The sequence below is a fragment of the Helobdella robusta genome (assembly GCF_000326865.2).
Source record: "Helobdella robusta unplaced genomic scaffold HELROscaffold_68, whole genome shotgun sequence".
Lineage (NCBI taxonomy): Eukaryota > Metazoa > Annelida > Clitellata > Rhynchobdellida > Glossiphoniidae > Helobdella > Helobdella robusta.
The window spans coordinates 507,246-525,529 of record NW_008705387.1 but is presented as its reverse complement, the minus strand read 5'-3'; the positions used below and the strand labels follow the sequence as shown (position 1 = coordinate 525,529).

At 34.1% G+C, this 18,284-nt stretch overlaps 1 protein-coding gene across 1 annotated transcript in view; it reads right to left on the bottom strand.

The window, feature by feature from the left end:
* The window catches only part of HELRODRAFT_186121 (hypothetical protein), a 19,528-nt gene extending 1,491 nt beyond the window's left edge, over positions 1-18,037 (bottom strand). Inside the window, exons 1-17 of the mRNA XM_009030438.1 lie at positions 17,905-18,037; positions 12,548-12,666; positions 12,299-12,459; positions 11,034-11,103; positions 10,679-10,741; positions 10,478-10,551; positions 10,217-10,338; positions 9,471-9,630; positions 7,998-8,085; positions 7,754-7,786; positions 7,313-7,364; positions 6,402-6,491; positions 6,027-6,100; positions 5,791-5,857; positions 5,311-5,406; positions 3,980-4,023; positions 3,797-3,898 (exon numbers count right to left, since the gene is read on the bottom strand). Of these exons, the coding sequence (XP_009028686.1) occupies positions 3,797-3,898; positions 3,980-4,023; positions 5,311-5,406; positions 5,791-5,857; positions 6,027-6,100; positions 6,402-6,491; positions 7,313-7,364; positions 7,754-7,786; positions 7,998-8,085; positions 9,471-9,630; positions 10,217-10,338; positions 10,478-10,551; positions 10,679-10,741; positions 11,034-11,103; positions 12,299-12,459; positions 12,548-12,666; positions 17,905-17,911 (1,422 nt within the window). The 5' untranslated portion in view covers positions 17,912-18,037. The remainder of the gene's footprint in view (positions 1-3,796; positions 3,899-3,979; positions 4,024-5,310; positions 5,407-5,790; positions 5,858-6,026; positions 6,101-6,401; positions 6,492-7,312; positions 7,365-7,753; positions 7,787-7,997; positions 8,086-9,470; positions 9,631-10,216; positions 10,339-10,477; positions 10,552-10,678; positions 10,742-11,033; positions 11,104-12,298; positions 12,460-12,547; positions 12,667-17,904) is intronic.
* Positions 18,038-18,284: the final 247 nt, after the last annotated feature.

Here is an 18,284-nt window from a genome sequence, read left to right as displayed (position 1 = left end):
AAATTTATTTAGACGAAACTGGGAGACACAGAAATATATATATATATATATATTAGAAATTAGACATTTTATTGTTTTTTAAAAAAAATTGTATTAAATAAATTTGCAAATAGCTATTTCGAGTTATAAATAACTCATCTTCAGTGCATTATATATAAGGTATGTAAGATATTTGATATAAAGAAACAAGTAATTATTAAGGGTTTTTTATACAGAGTAAGAGGCACGGTAGGAAAATGGAGAATAATAAAATTCCCCAAAAGATTGGTGCAATAAATAGTTTTTGCGAATTAAATATGAATAAGATTGATTTAACAGGCAGTCATATAAAGAAAGATGTTAATATTATTTTGGGTTTATTAAATATAAGATCAATTGTTTCAAAGTCTGATGTTGTTTACCAATTGATTCAAGAGGGATTGGACATTTTTGTTTTGGTTGAAACCTGGCACGGTTCATCAGATAATTTTTCAGTGAAGTTATCAATGCCACCAGGCTATAGATACGTAGATTTCCTTAGAGTAGATGATCCATTCCACGGAGGACTAATTATATTTTTTAGAATGCAATTTAAATACAAAACTATTGATCTTCCTAAATTTACTACGTTTGAAACTGTTGCTGTTAATTTTATAATAAATGGAATAAATTTTATTTTGTTGGCTTTTTATAGGCCAGGTTCAGCAAATGTGAACTCACTGTTTTTTGAAGAACTTTTTTGTTTGCTGAAAAATATAACTGTTTTAAATTCAAATATCCTGTTAGCAGGTGATTTTAACGTTCATGTGGAAAGACCAGATGATCGTCATGCCATCAATTTGATAGAAATTTTCGAAGCGTTTAATTTGAGGAACTTTGTAAATGAGCCAACTCATAGTCTTGGTGGCATACTTGATTTAATAGTTTGTTCACAGGATTTCCTTGTCACAAGCATTAGAATTTTTCCCACTGACATTCATTCTGACCAGTTTGATACATGCCGGACTACCACTGATGCGCAGATGTCCTAAAAAGGCTCGTAAATTGGTTAGATCTTGGAGACGTATAAATGAAGATGATCTGTTTATGTATGTCAAAAACTCGTTGTTATCGAAACCTTGCCAAAGTAATGATATTGATATTGAATTTGATAATTTAAACGAAGAACTTAAAAGGCTTGCAGACAAAATTGCACCTCTTCATATCGTTGAATATAGATGTGATGTTACTGCTCCATGGTATGATGAAGAATGCAAAATAGCTAAAAGGTATTGTCGCAAAATGGAACGAAAATATAGGCGTTGTATGCTATCTGTGTATCGAAATGAATGGACTACTGCTCTAAAGAATAAATTCAAGATTTTTTCTCAAAAAAGAAAAGCTTATTGGAAAAATTTAGTTATGGTGAATCGCAGTGCTCCTAAAAATTTATGGGATATTATAAATAAACTTTTTTGTAAACAAAGCAATAATGATATGTCTTACGATAATGTTTCCATAGATTCTTCTCAGTTCATGAAGTTTTTTGATGATAAAATTGAAAAAATCAGGCAAACTACTAATGTTGGTAATAGGCCAGTTTTTGATCAAATCAAGCTAGATAATGATTGTTTGTTGTCTGATTTTTTGATACTAACAGAAACTGATGTGAAAAAAAATTATACTTGGTCTGCCATCAAAAACTTGTATATCAGATGCTTTTCCAACACATATCTTCAAGAAATATGTGGACCTGTTTATTGTTTTTCTTACAAGTTTTGTGAACTTAAGCCTAACGAGTGGCATTTTTCCTCGACTTTGTAAGCATGCGGTTGTTCTACCAGTCTTGAAAAAACTGCATTTAGATAAAAATGATATGGCAAATTATAGACCAATTTCGAACATCTGTTTCATGTCTAAGATTATTGAACGGATTGTGGCTACAGAACTTCTAACCCACTTGAATAAACGTAAATTGATGCCTGTATATCAATCTGGGTACCGACGTCACCACTCAACAGAAACTGCTTTGATGTATGTATTATCGGAATTGTTTGCTGCAATTGACAAACAGCATGTTGCTCTGGTAACGTTTTTAGATATGAGTGCAGCATTCGACTGTGTTGACCACCAGATACTTTTAGACAGACTGGTTTATGATTTCGGAATTTCTGGTACTGTGTTTAGATGGCTACGATCATATCTGATGGGAAGAACTCAACAAGCTCTTTTTAATGGTGTATTGTCTGATGTGGGCACAATGTCTTCTGGGGTACCGCAAGGCTCGGTTCTGGGGCCGTTACTTTTTGTGCTATACACTGCAGAGCTTTTCGAAAATATTGATATTTTTGGTTTTAAGTACCATGCTCACGCAGATGATATTCAAATAGTAATTAGTGGTAATCCGGATACATTTCAGAGAGAGATAGACAAACTTGTTGAATGTCTGACCAGAGTCGATGAATGGATGTCAAACAACTGTCTCAAACTGAATCAACATAAATCGCAATTCCTTCCCATTGGCACTTGGCAACAAATGTCAAAACTCAGTATTGATTCAGTCATGATACAGAATGAGAGTATTACGTTTTGCAACAAGGCAGCAAATTTGGGTTGCATTCTTGATTCAGGTTTGATGATGAGAGATCATGTAAAAATGCTGACAAAATCGTGTTCCATACAGCTGCATAGATTGAAAAAAATACGTAAATCACTGGATCAGTCGACAACACAGGCTTTAATATATGCATTTGTGCATTCAAGACTGGATTACTGCAATGGTTTATTTTATGGATTGTCAAAAAAGTCTATTGCTTCCCTTCAGTCTATTCAGAATAGAGCAGCCAAACTTGTTGTAGGTAGTTCAAAATATGATCATGTTACGCCAATTTTAAATGACCTCCATTGGCTTACAGTCAGGAAAAGAATTGTATATAAACAGTGTGTTCTAATGTACAAAGCTATTCACGGTTTGCTCCCAGAATATTTAGTGAAAAAAATTAAAATTAAACCAGTAATGTCGAGTGGTATGAACCTGAGATCAGACAATGGCATTATATTGGTTGTTCCTGATACTCAGTTACAGAAAGCATCAAGAGACATTGCAGTTTCAGGACCGGTTGCATGGAACAGTCTTCCGAGATCGTTGAGAGCACTGGGGATGAAATTTGAAGCTTTTAAGAAGAATTTGAAAACTCATTTATTTTTGTTATAATTATTTCTGTTACATTTTTTAATGTTTGCATTGCTGACTCACTTATATTTCATTTGTTTTTTATTGATATTAGATAGCGCTTTTGAGAATTTTAACTTTTAATTTGCGCTTTATAAATTTTTCTTTAATAATAATAATAATAATAATATATATATATATATATATTGGATATTAAAACTGTCAGAAATGCAATTACTGATGAAAGCCACAACATGTTCGGCGTTAGTTAACTTCCGATTTTCCAATTTAACTTTTCGATTTTTCTGGAAGTTAACTAACGCCGAACATGCTGTGATTTTTATCAATAATATATATATATTTATGACGTTCATTGTAAAGTTTGCTCAGTTCATAGACAATTTTAATCATTTTTTGCATTTTCGACAATAATTTGTCATCACCAGCGTTGAATACGGATTTTGTTTTGTGTCTATTTATATAGGTTTTGAGTGAGTTTGTTAATGTGTCTTCACTAAGTGACGTTGTTCGGTTTTGAGTATAAACAATTAGAATAATCTTACGGTGAATGTTGCTGGTATTGATGAATAATAATGAATTGTTAAAATTTCAATGAATGCGATGAAAGAACACACAACACGCGAATAAAGAATTAATAAGAACAACCTGCTCAAGCAAACACGGTAATATCTTATCTTCCCACTCCATCACTTTTCGAGAAAGTTCCGTTGTTTTGGCGTAACACTCTGCATTTAATATGAACTGATCCTGTTCAGCATTGTATCAATGGGGTATCATTCAAGCGCATGTTTATACATATAACATCACCAAATGTAACATTCTACTTACCAAATGTTTTTTAATGGCACTTTCGTAAGAACTTTCAAAGACATCTGAGCAAAAAAGATTTGAACATGTTTGCATTTACTCAAATCAGTCATGAGTTATCATTGGAAAAAAATAAAAATTAATGTCGGGATTAAATCTGAAATGATCTAAGTTTAATATGAATTATTTTCAATTCGATTTTGTTCAAATCAGTTCATCGACTTGAGAACCGTAGAACATTAGCTGACTGAAATCATATCAGCAGATGAAAGATTTCATCAGTGTATATGAAAACATTCTTGCAAAGTTAGCGGCAATCGAATATTTCGGTTCAATCAAAAAAAAGATGGTTCTACAGATTAGAAAAGAGATAGAAAGCTTGTTTCCATAAATAAAAGCCCAGCAGCGGCATTTGTACGAAACCCAAAAGTTTAAACAATACAAACAGTTCCACGATTTAAAAACGGCGAGGAACCTGTGAAAGTAGAAGAGAAAGCAAGAGATCACCAAATGTGGATTCAATCCTTGTATCAAAACTTTGAAGAAAAGGATTGAAGAGCGAAAAAGCATAATAATAGTAATAATAAGAATAATAATAACAGAGGTAATAATAATAATGATAATCTGCAGAGCGCCCCGGTTACCTCGCAAGCTCTGGCTACATTTCAAGCACATGTTTTTGTGCATTGAATTAGATTGAATGACTTGACATCATTTAAGAAGCTTTTCCACTGTGCGTGTGTCTGTGTGTGGATATGTGCCCTCCATATAAGATTTTGTCAAATGAAACATGAACACAAAATTAGTTCTTATCCTTAACTCTACGGCTAAATATTCTTCGTGTGATGACAAAACGTATTTAATCACATGGAACGAAGAACTTTTTTATTTGAAAAACTCTACTTGTTATTACAATGAAAAACATGTAACCGGATGCAAAAGTAATTACATTTCACTGAATAATAATTATAATAATAATAATAGCAGCAACAACAACAATAATGAAGAAGCATGGTCAGTGAAGAGAACAGATTGCTGCAGTAGAAACCAACTGGGAGGACACAAAAGCACAAATGAACAGGTCAAAATAAAAAACTCGGACTGGGCATATTTACAGAACTGCGAGCGACAACTACAACTGAACTAATGAGGAAGAGGCACCGGAAAAGAAAAGTTGGAAAACCCGCCGAGAAATTGGATAAACTGGGGGAGGAGCAATGGATTCATGAAAGGTGCACGACACCAACCTCAGCGGTCCCTCGCAATATTGATTGATTGTAATAATAATAATAAAAAAAAGAATTAAATAAATAAAAAATGTTGACGAATAATAAAATCTAACAGAGACAAACCATTCATTTGTGGCTTCCGATCGTCATCCAAATGAGCATCATGGCATCCTTCAACTTCGCCGCAACCGTCGACATCATCGTCGCTCTCACCGATGTCTGCAGCAGTAAATGGATAGATTAACATGCAGTCCAAACCAAAGCAGTCAGCACTTTACAGTCAATGAAAACAAGAAATTATAAAATTTAAAGCCATCGTTGAACACTTTCTTGGTTTGATTTCAATTACTAACAATGAACATGGATCAATTTACTTGATTTTTCATTTAGTTATTTGCAAAATTTCAAATAAGCATTTTCTACAGATTTCTATTTTCTATCCAAGTATTAATTCATTCACCTATTATGAAAATATCTACGAAGCTATCCAGCAGAATTGGATCAGATGCATAATGAGCAGCTACGATTGAGTTGCATTGCTGATTAATCCATTCACTCAGTTTTACAACTAAATAGCAGTCAATCATGCTCGCCAATCTTAACCGTGGTCAGCCTCTAGGGGTGTGGATGAATATCTCCTGCTTTTGTTAGAACTTTCTGGCTGGCATTCCTGCAAAATGCAGAATAATCCAAACGATTAATAACACTTGCTAAACTAACCTAGAATAAATTAAAAAAAAACTAATAAACTGTCCAATTGATGAAACAATCAATCAATCTACCAGCCAAACATCAAACCGATCGGACACTGATGCAAATAAACAAAGAAGTTGATTTGCCTTTACAAAGTTGATACATGCAGCATCCATCCAGTGTGATTTGAATGTCCGTACTGAAGAGTTTGAGACTTCCTCTGCATAAGTTTCATGACATATTTATTTGCTCAACGAACATACAAATCAAATAATATTTAAAACAATTACAAAAAATGCCAGTGCTACTACTGTATCGAAATAAATGGATGGACAGATGAATAGATTGATGACAATAGGATGCATGGATGGACAGATGAATGGATTGATTGATTGATTGATGATATGATACATGGATGGACGGTAGGATGGATGGATTGACTGATAGTTAGAGTTTACAATTCATGGTTTGGATTACTTCAATAAGAAAATAACAAATGGTGAAATTGGAAAATAGGAAACTTTGTTGGAAGGAGAGGAGAGACTGCAATGCCTTCCTCGGCGGCACTTCCTTCAAAGTTTCTTCTGTTTGGACGTCCCGGTAAGGTCTTCCTGGACAATTTGTAAAATAAACCAGTGCATTAAAGGTACAAAAATAATAAATTTATTATTATTCAAAAAAGTTGTTGCAGCGCAAATGGCTTTTACGGTGAGCTGTCACATAGAAGTTCTTGTTGCATAAGTTAAATGAACATAGGAAGTGAAATTATAACAAAGAAGAACAAACATCTTCGTTGAAGGAGCTCTGTACATACATTGGACAAAAAGATGCGGTCTTGAGGTTATTTTAATAAATACTGGTGGACATTGCCTCAGACGTCAATAAAAAACAGACGCCTTATATGCATTTTCAAATGTATTCTAATTCTAAATCTGTTCAGAAAACTTTGAAAAAATTTTGTAGCCTGCAAAAAAAGATTGAAGTTAGTAAGAAAAGCACCACGTTAGCAGTTTGTGGTGGTGCAAAGTGACGAGGTGATTAAATTCTGAACAGATTTTCTGTAAAAGACATTAGGTTTAAACAATCACCAGATACAAAACAAACTGAAGTCATTCAAAATGAAGACCACATAAGAGAACGCGATCCGGAAGAAAAATGATTTATTAATCAAAGACAAAATGATGGAGAAAAAAAGCTAATTAACATAAAAATTTAATGATGCCTGCAAGCAATGGTCAGTGGGTGGCCAGCTCACCCACAGACAACATCCATGCAGCATTGCAGATGAAGGATTTTAAACACCAAATAATGTAAAACTTATTTTATTATAGACACTCATTTAGTGTAACAACCAGCTGCCCGAGTAGGAAGACGACAAACAACAAAAATCGTACAGACTAAAAAATAAAAATCAATCAATCCTGTAGCAAACCTATTTTGAGAGGACATGTGTTTTCCTTGTCAACTGTGTAAGCATCCAACATCTTCATTGAATGGAGTTGCAAGCAAAATGAGTATGTATAGATAAGTGGTGAAATAAATATAGAACCCCCATGAAGAAGAAGAAAGATTACAAAGAAAAATATCACCACTAACCAACCAACCAAACAAGCAAACAACCAACCAATCAAACAAACCAAACAAACCAAACAACCAACCAACCAACCAAACAAACAAACCAATCAACCAACCAACCAAACAAACAAACAAACAAACAAACAAACAAACAAACAAACAAACCAAACCAAACAAACAACCAACCAAACAAACAACCAACCAACCAAACAAACAACCAACCAAACAAGCAACCAAACAAGCGACCAAACAAATAAACCAACCAACCAACGAAGCAAACAAAGATACATGAACAGACCTGCAGTCCTCTCAATGAACCTTTCATTGGCCGCTAAATTAAAGACAATTCAATAATTTTATTTCTTATCGTAGTTACTGGAATGTTGTTGCCAGTCCAATTAACAGTTGCAAACAAACACTCATGAAAGGCGATATTTGACCAAAGGAAGTGAAAATTTTATAAATTACCATTATTATTTTAACAATAAATAAGTACACACCACAGACTAGACACACACATACACACACACAAACCCGCACACCTTCTGTAGTTTTGTTGGCTTGTGCTGGCTTGGATACAGTTTATTTGATTGATATTCATCTGTTTGGCAAACTTCATTGCTTGGAATGATGCCTGTACGTAAAAGTGAATCCTAGCCAATATTTCATCATTCTCGCCACCATTCTCTCAGTAATCATCTTAGGCAGAGGTGGGTGCTGTTATTTGCCGATGATTGTGCACTGGCTGCACACACACAGGCCGAGATTCAGGTGCTGTTCAACCGCTTCCATATAAAGGCTAAGAGATTTGGACTTACAGTCAGTCTGGAAAAAACTGAGGTCTTGCATCAGAGCTACCCAGTTTCGTTGGGGGCAATGGCCCATGTGATGGCGGACGACTCGCATCTCAATTCTGTTGATATCTCCAACAGTGCAGCTATCGATGATGATATTACATGCAAGGCTTGCAAAAGCAGGTGCTGCTTTTGGTATGTTGATCTGGACGTCTTTGAAAAGAGCACGGAGTTACTCTGGCCACCAAGATTGCGGTATACAGAGCAGCTGTACTCACTTCACTGCGAAACCTGGACGTTCTACCGTTGCCACATTCGTAGACTCGACTATTTTTTATATGAGGTGTCTGCGTATGATTGCTGGCATCAGGCGGGAAGACAAAGTCTCAAACACAATGGTTCTGGCAAAGTGCGGTACAATGGGTATAGAATCGCTTTTGCTTCAAACTCAGTTTCGTTGGATAGGGCATGTTATACGTATGCCAGACACAAAAATTACCAAGCAAATCTTTTTTAGTCAACCAGCGTCGGGTAATCGACTGGCAAATGCACCTGTACGTAGACACAAAGACAACGTGAAAGAAAATATGAAAAAATGTAGTCTATACCCCAAGGCTTTTTGTGCGGACACTCTGCGACGCTCGGAATGGAGAAGGTCTACCCAGTCGGCAATTTCCGCTTTTGAACTGGCACGTACAGCTGCTCTTGCTGAAAAAATAATTCGACGAAAACAGACGGCTCGAAGCGGCGATAGTACATGTGTATGGATCTGTGGAACATGTGCACGAAAATGCTCATCAAGGATAGACTTATTGTTCATTCTATGACTCACAACTGACCCTATTCGTAGATTCGACGATGTACTCCATGTATATATATATACGACCCTCCAAAGTTAAAACAGTTTTCGATGTGGCCCTCACAACAAAAAGTTAGCCCACCTCTGATTTCCGACATTGTTATTAATTAGCAAATCAAAACATTTAGGTTTTGCATGCATGTTCTTAGCGACTTTGCAACAAAACCATCATACAGCTACATAAAAAACCATGCACACATACACATAAACACACTACAATTATATAAAATAAACACACACAGACACACACACACAGACTAACACACACACATACACACCACAATTACATAAAAAAACACACAGTAGACACACACACATACACACTATAATTATATAAAAAAGCACACTTAGACACAGACAGACCTGGCTTTACAGTATTGTCGACTTTGTTATCATCACCATCGTGATTAAATGAAGCATTCATTGAACTCTCATCAGCATCAGCATCCTCATTTAGGAGACCATCAAAATGGTGAGCCTCACCATCTGAAGGATGTTCATTGTGGTCCTTCAGCTGTGCACCTTCAAATGGGAAGCAGTGCAACTTGCACAACTTGACAACATTTTGTACTCAATCATTGCTGTTAGATCTGATCAAGTATATTTTATTCATCAAACTGAAACACCAACATCTTAAAATGAAATTAACTCATCTGCAGACTAAGCACAAAAGCAAACTGTGTCAAATAAAAAACTGAGAGAACTTCAAATTTGACAAAAATCCCAAAATTATAACCTGCCAATGTTTAAATTTTGTCGCTGCAAAAACTTAAACTTATTAAAATAATTTTCATATAAGACATAATTTTTTTAATATAACTGAAGTGCATACACGTTAGCTAAGTTTTTTTCAATAGTTGAACAGTCAAGTCAGTCAATCTATTTTTAAATCATCCCTGCAAGCTAAAATGAGGAAACTGAAAAAACTATTCAAATTGCTTTGAAATGAACTATTTGAGCTGCACTGCCTAACGAATTTTAAGATACTGGCCTCAGTGATGTCTGCAAGTTTTGCGAGTTGTGTGAAAAAATTTTTGATTGCGTAAAGTTGACTTACTAACGAAGATGACAATAATAATGATGATGAAATTACATGCAGGTGGGGCACCTGAATTTTTGTCTGCAGCTGATTGAATGAGTTCGTTCATTTCAGAGTAGTTGATTATAAGTAGGCCATCGACCAGCTGGCAGGTACGCATCAAAAATTCGTACTCTTTTGAAATAGCCTCACTATTAAAACATTAATATTTAACTGTTATTTTTTGTTTAATTTTAGACGAATGTTTTAAAACATAACTTGCTTGAAAATAAAAGATTAAAATATAAATTGTAGAAGACATTAAAGTGAGGAAGTAGTGTTGAATCGTACCTGGATTGTTTGATGCCTTCATCATGGGGTTTCAACTTTTGGAATGAAATTGGCAACGTTGCAGAAAATGTAGCCTGCAAAAGCAATTATTCATAACGTTTCAAAGAAATGAAACAAATGAAACGAATATCAGAGTAGCAGTAATTTTAAAACTGAAGCAAAAAAGAAGTTTAGAAATGTGAAATAGTTTGACAAACGAACTTCAAAGTTTTCCTCTTTGCAAGAAGTGTTCTTGCTCGTCTCCATATCGTCCAATGCTAGAAACTGATAATATAAAATCAAAGTGATGTTTTATTTAATTTTGATGTTCTGTAACAGTAACTTCAAAATAATCATTCTAAACCCAGAAAACAACAAAATGACTAAAATGTCAAAAATATTTTAAGTGATTATGGTAAAAAAAATAATGAATGAATAATGAATATTGTGAAATTAAAAAAAATAACTGAATTAATAAAACATGGAAAAATAAGATTGAATAATAGAAAGGAATAATACTAGACTTCTTTCCCTCATAATTAAAATGGTTAAAACAAGTTATCAAAAAAAAACAAACTTTAGTTTCTTCCAAGCCAACTGAACTTTGTCCTGCAGAGTTTGGCTTTTCATCTGACTTCTTCTTGTTACTAAGAAAAAATAACAAAACGTAACATAACATAACAAAACCCATCAGTCAAGTGAAACTATCACTTAATTATTAAAAAAAATCACGAAAACATAAAATTAACCCAAGTAACAAAAATATATAAATGAATGTATAATCAAAATGCAATGACAACATGCGAATTTAGATCATTAGATCATGATCTTCCTTTTCAAATATTGATAGCTTCACATGAATTGGATAGCTTGCTGTCACAACTCACAACATTTCTGTCTCAATGTTAATTCGAGTGATCGATAATGTCAGACATATCCCATTTTTTCCTAGTGCCAACATAATAGAAACTTCTGTCTTCTCTCCAATATCTTAGGATCGTTAGTGACTTTTGATGATTCCATATTTTCAAGGTCAGCAAATTATCCTGCAAACATTATTCACATGGAACAACAATGATGAAACATCTATTTCTATTTTGATAGTTTTAATGATTTTTTGACATTTCAAATTTTTTTGCAAAAAGTTTTCTGAAACATTCGCTAGGTTAGGATTGGCCATTTCACTTCCAGAAATTGTCAACGAGTTTTTGAACATTTTTTAAATATCGTCCAGTACCTCACTATGCTTTTTTGAGACAAAGCAGAAATACTAGCTTCAACTCATTCAAATCACTTTTGATAACTGTTTTAATAAGTTGAACCTCGCATTTTTTTTAATTATTTCTTAAAACTCCTGATTTTTATTAATACTCGTGGATGTAGGCAGCTGAGGTGACAGTAATGCAGCTTCTTGAAATAGAATTTTTCTACATGCATAATAATTCCAAACTTTCAATAAAAACGTTCACTAACTTGACTTTTTTTTCCTATTTTTTTCAAATCATCCTAATTAGATTAAGCCAACATCTTTACAACTTCAAGAAACCCAGTAATTCACCAACATAAACTTCCAACTCATCTAGAGTGCACTTACACACGCGCGCACACACACACACACACACACACACACACATTATATATAATATATATATATAATTTGATAATTATAATTATATATATATATTATATATATATATATATATATATATATATATATATATAATTTGACACATTGATACGAAGATTTACTATGCAATATTAAGACTAATGTAGATTTCATAAGTAAAATATAAATAAAAAAACAATAGTGAAAACATTAAAAAAAAACAAAGTATCTATTACCTTACTATGCCATTCAAAGTATTTATTGCAAGCTGAGTGAGCTGGTATAAGTAGTCAACTTTTTTAGCATAAATAGATGCTGATCCTTTGATAATAAGAGCTGCTTCAATAAAATCTACTCCATCAAATCCCTTCCTTTGGGAGAGAATTCCTGATTCCAACTTAAATTAATTAATTTAAAAAATATTTGAAAAAAAATAAACTACCAAAGATGTTAAATTTAATTTTTAGAAAATCAATGATTTGCACCTCCAAGAGATATTCCTCAAGATGCAAATTAAGATCAATATTAAAATTTTTGGACAGATCTTTCACCGGTTGAAGCAAAAAACCATATTTGCTTTCTAAATTGGTGTTGACAAAATCATCTGTAAATCAAAATAAGCGCTATGCTAATTATATTATTATCATATTTAATAAATTCTCATTAAATAAAATTTTATGAAAAAGTTTTAAAATAGTAGCAAATATATGTATGCATATATATATATATATATATATATATATATATATATATATATATATATATATATATATATATATATATATATATTTAGGATATAGTGTATATTTTGTTGTGAACAGCCTACATTTTTTTTGTTCCTATTAATTTTTTAGTAAATGCAAAAATTTGTCTTAAAGAATTACAATCAGGTGATTTCATAGACTAAAATAACCTGTTGTGTTATTTTAATCTCTGTACAGATTAAACAGGTGCATTATGGCTCAATATGATAAATGTGTTAAAGTCCGAAAACTGTTCCAGGTAAAAAGACAACTCATTACAGTTGTTGTGAGTGCACAATACATACTAAATATATCAACTGTATCCAAAAAGTTTCTGAAAATATTTACGATTTGTTAAAGATTAGTAAGAGCCTGAAATTGTTTTGAGACAATTTTATAGATCAGTTATTTGATATCAATTTGTTGGTAAAATCAGTTGACACCGGTTGTTGTTGTCGCCCCTTCCGGGGAGCCCTTAGGATTCCAATCAAGGTCGGAGTCAATCCGCCACTGCAACAGGGTTGCTCCAGAGGTCTATTTGTTGAAGATCCGTGGCGTTTATCAAGGTCGGAGCCAATCCGCCACTGCAACAGGGTTGCTCCAGAGGTCTATTAGTTGAAGATCTGTGGCGTTTTGAGGACAGCTAAACAGATGTTGAACATCATCTGTGTGATTGTTGCAAAAAGAACAGGTGTTGATGTGCCCACTGTCGATTCTGTTTTTGTAGCTGTTTAGAAGAATACTATGGCCAGATCGGAGTTGGGCGAGAGTCCGTCCGATAGCCCTTGGAAATGATTCTTCTGAAGGATCTATTTTTGGTGCTGGAAGAGGCCATCCATTGAGCAATAGCGACGACTGGTACGACTCAGCAGCGGCTTTAGTAGTGTTTGTATGTAGGCTTTTTAAAGCCGTCTTCAGAGTGTTATCGTCGATTGTTGACGGTAGAACCGCAGTTATTGTTGATGACCATTTTGAGAGAAGAGTGGTCTTTATGTCACGATGAGGACGAGGTTGTATGATGATATTATGGCACAGGTGGCTTGGGTTATGGCATATGAGGAGAAATTGTGAGGCTATTAGCTCTGAATGCTGCCTTACCGTTAACAACATCTGGCATTCTGAGTGCAGGTGTTCTGATGCGATGATATGGCAACCTGTAACCAGACGTAGTGCAGCATTCTGGGAGCGTTGGAGACGGGAAAAACTTGAATCTGACGTCAGTGATGCCCAGGTAGAACAGGCATACTCGATTGTTGAACGACCGATGGTTTTGTAGGTCTGTAGAAGAGTTTCCTTATCCTGACCGAAGGTAGTACCAATGAGTGCCTTTAAGATATTGGTTCTTTTAGAGGCCTTTGATGCTGCTTGTTTATGGTGTTGTGAGAAGGAAAGCATCGTGTCTAGGGTGTGGCCTAATATTTTAGGGTTTTGCTCAAGAGGAAGGAGATTGTTATTGATTTTGATTGAAAAATGGTGATGATATTGTGATGTGTGTGAAGTGAAAAGAGTTGACTGTGGACTTGGAGGTGGAAATCTCCAAGTTTCTGTTGTTGAAAAAGTCAAAGAGCTTCGGCAGGTAACAATTGAGCCGGTGGGTCAGACTGTGAAGTCGTCTGCATAGGAAATGACTTTGATGTTTTGAGGCGGGGTTGAAATCCTGGAGACGTAGAGGTTGAACAGAGCTGGTGACAATACAGATCCTTGAGGTACTCCTGGATGGATGGCACGTTGTTTTGAGGATTGTCGACGGAACTCTGTTGAGACGAAGCGACCGTGCAGATAGTTTGAAAGCCTGCGGACAATTTACCGTGGAAGCGTTGACAGTAGGAGGTCTGAGATTAGGGAACGATGGTTAACGGTATCGAAGGCTTTTGTGAGGTCCAGTACTGTTAAAATTGTACGATGAGCTGGCCTCTTCTGATTTATTCCGTTTGCGATGTCGGTAACCATCGTAGTAAGAGCTGTTGTTGTTGAGTGAAGTGGACGAAAACCATGTTGAGGCTCGCTAATGTGAGATGATCGGCAATAGGCATTTTTCAAATACTTTGGCTGCCGGACAAAGTAGAGATATTGGCCGATATGATTTCGCGTCACTAGCTGGTTTGCCGGGTTTTAGTAGGGGGATGATCTTAGATTTTTTATAAATTTCTGGAATCCTACAGGTTCGTAGGGAGTCATTGAAAATGTAGGTTAGGAAGGAAATTCCTATTGGGCCTAAATGCTTTAGGTGGAATATTGTCAGATTGTCCGGTCCTGTTGCTTTGGACGGTTTTGATGTTCTAATTGCTTTTTCAACCTGATTAGATGTGATGGTAGGGTGATCGTCAAGCGGAAGTTTCTTGACGGCTTTGTTGATGATTCTATTTTGTTTGTTTGATGAATGTTTTGTTGCGGAGGTGAACAGTTTGTTGAATGAATTGGCCATTTACAGGTTATTTGTTATTGACCTGTTGTTGAAGTTGATGGTGATATTTGAGTATTGAATTGGTTTGCAGCTGAGAGTTTTAATGGTACTCCAGAGGCGTTTTGTGTTTGTTATTCTGTTGAAGGTGCCCAGGAAATCCTTCCAAAGCGATTGCTTGAGTTTGTTGATTTTGTGTTGAATTGTTGATGATAGTATTGCAATGTCTTTTAATGTGCGATCTTTTGCTCTGATACCATTCCACCTTTTCATTAGGTCACCTTTTCGTCTACCTCTCTGGCTCTGGAGCAACTGCCTTCTCGCAGTGGAGCCGATTGGACCGTCAAATCAGACGCTCCAACAAACATTTGCAACAAAACCCTCTTCCCTGGATGTCCACGGGTTTTTTGTCGACGGGGCGGGCCATTCCGGCCATCCTGCTCCGTTGCCTTTTCCTGAGAGCCGGAATTGAATCAAGTCCAGGTCCCCCAAAGATCTGGATTTGCCCTGGATGCCGTCAAAAAAATAGATTGACACAGGTCGAAATGAAATGCTGACGAAATTAGACATCAACTGAAACAAAATAGAGGAAGAAACTAGAAACCGTGCCTTAAACATAGTTTGCTTCACATACACCCTGGTCAACTCACTGAGGTTGTTGGGGATCTTATTCAGCGGCCACACAAAAAAATACTCAACGTGGGAACATGTGAACCCTGTTGGACAACATCAAGACTGATCAACCGAAGAGAAGATTAACAGTAGTTGCTAGTGAACTCACCTGCTATGATGTAGATATAAAGGCAGTTAGTGAAATGCACTGGAGCATGGTGGTGTGCACTTTTTCTGGAGTGGACATAGCAGCAACAAGTGATGAGGCAGACTTAGGGTTTGTGATCTGATCCAACATATCCAGCAAACTCGCCAAACCCACAAAAGAAGTCAACAATCATCTTACGGCACTACATCTTTTACTTAGAAACAAAAAAATGCAACAGTTAAGCAACAGATTAATTTATATTCAAAAAAGAAAATGCTAGCTCACAAAAAATTGAGAGAAATTTGACAATAAATTTTTCTTAAACCAACTCAGTTAACAAGGAAATATCAATCAAATGCAAAAAATATAATAAACAGCAAAATTACTTTTCAAATTAAATGACAAATCTGATTTTCATTAGGCATCAAAAACTCAAAATCAGAAATAGTAAAATCTGACAACACAATGATTTTAAATAATATTAACTGTGACACAAAAAATTTTGTTGATGTTGGAATAAAAAACATTTAATTAAAACAAGATTAAATGCTGTAATGAAAATTCTGTCACTGAAAAACTATTGATTCAAGCCTTTCCATTGATTCAAAAATGAACATTGAGTGAAAATATTGAGCACCAACAGATATTTCAAATTAGTAAAATGGCAAGGTGTTAAAAAAGACACAAATGATCTTTTGAGATTTATCAGTTTAAGCTTCAACTGCTTTCACTAGAAAGGAGATAAAAATCAGATATGGCCACTTCTAGCCATCAACATCTTTTTGGCTGTGTATCGATGCTAACAATTGTCACAGAAGTGACTTGGACCAACCATCAACTGACTACAAAGGATGAAGATGATGTTTCAATTAAAAATTAGGAAAACAAAATGCAAGTGTGATCATATTCGAATTATTATAACAATTAATTAGAAAAACTGCTTTGTCTTGTTTCTAATGTCTGAATAATGATTTAATCTAATGTAATTTTAATGAGATTGCTTAAAAATTTAAGAAAAGAATAAACAGTAGCGACAAGTAGACAAGGCAGCAGTTGCCATACTTTTGGAAAAATATCAATATATATTGAATTTGTTTTAATTAGTATTATTATTGTTAATATTATAATTAATTTAATATTATCATTAATATTATATTAATATTAGCCATAACTATAATCATATCGTTTTGAGAGTTTGTCTAGTTTTCTATGTTAAATAATCCATTGATAATTGATTCGATGCTGTTGAACATCTAATCATTTACTGCAGCACTACACTACTACGAGTAGTAGTGTTTTATTTTTTTTTTATGGGCTTATTTCATTGGGGTAGTCCCTGTAGTGTAGTGCTCTTTGATTCATTATAGGATTGATGTTTTGATTGGTTGATTGTCAGTCAAATGGTTCATTTTGCCTAATTTAAAGACTAAATTAGATATTTATTGTATTTTTTAAGGATTGAATGACTTTTGTTCGTTTGATACACTCTAACTCATTATTTTATCGTTAATTCTGTAAATCACTTACTCTTATAGTTTAATTTTAGACTTTAGAGAGTGCTTGCTATTTGAATGTTTTCAAGTTTCATTTTTATTTATTAAATATTAATTATGCTTGTTTTTCATTATTATTATTTCCTTTTATAATTTTATTTAATTTTTGTATACTTTGAAATTGTTTGTTTTGCAAATTTTATGTTAAGCCCAGTTGAATTTAGCTATCTATATTAATTTATAATTTTATATATATTGACTGATTAATTCTGATTGAGTACTAGTAGCCAACTACAGATAGTTATAGTATAGTGGTAGCGTAGCAATAATAATACCATAGTAGAGAAAAAAAGAGGTAGTTAGTAATATTGAAAGAGTAAATAAAAATAAACTTTGTAAATAAAAATAAATAAAATAAAATAAATTGATAGAAAACGTTTCTCACCCATCATCAATAAATAACTATTTAAAGTTTTAAACGTACGGGACAAAGAACGTAGCAAACATCCGATGAATATTTACGAGCCACGACAGTTACATAGCAGTCGTTTGAAAAAGTCTCACTCCCGCAATTATCACCAATAGCTCTAGTTTCACGAATGTAGTTTTAAATTTTCAAATATCGACTTATAACTATTGGGTGTCGAAAGTGTTTTATAGTTAAATTAAACAACTAAAATTGAGAAAAAGTTAAAATATCTTGAACCATGTATTTAGCTTTACCTAGTTAAAAAATGGTTCAAGATATTTTTAACTTTTAACTAAAGATATATTATAACTTTACCTTAAGTTATTAAAAGTTATTGGTAATGTGGTACATTTACA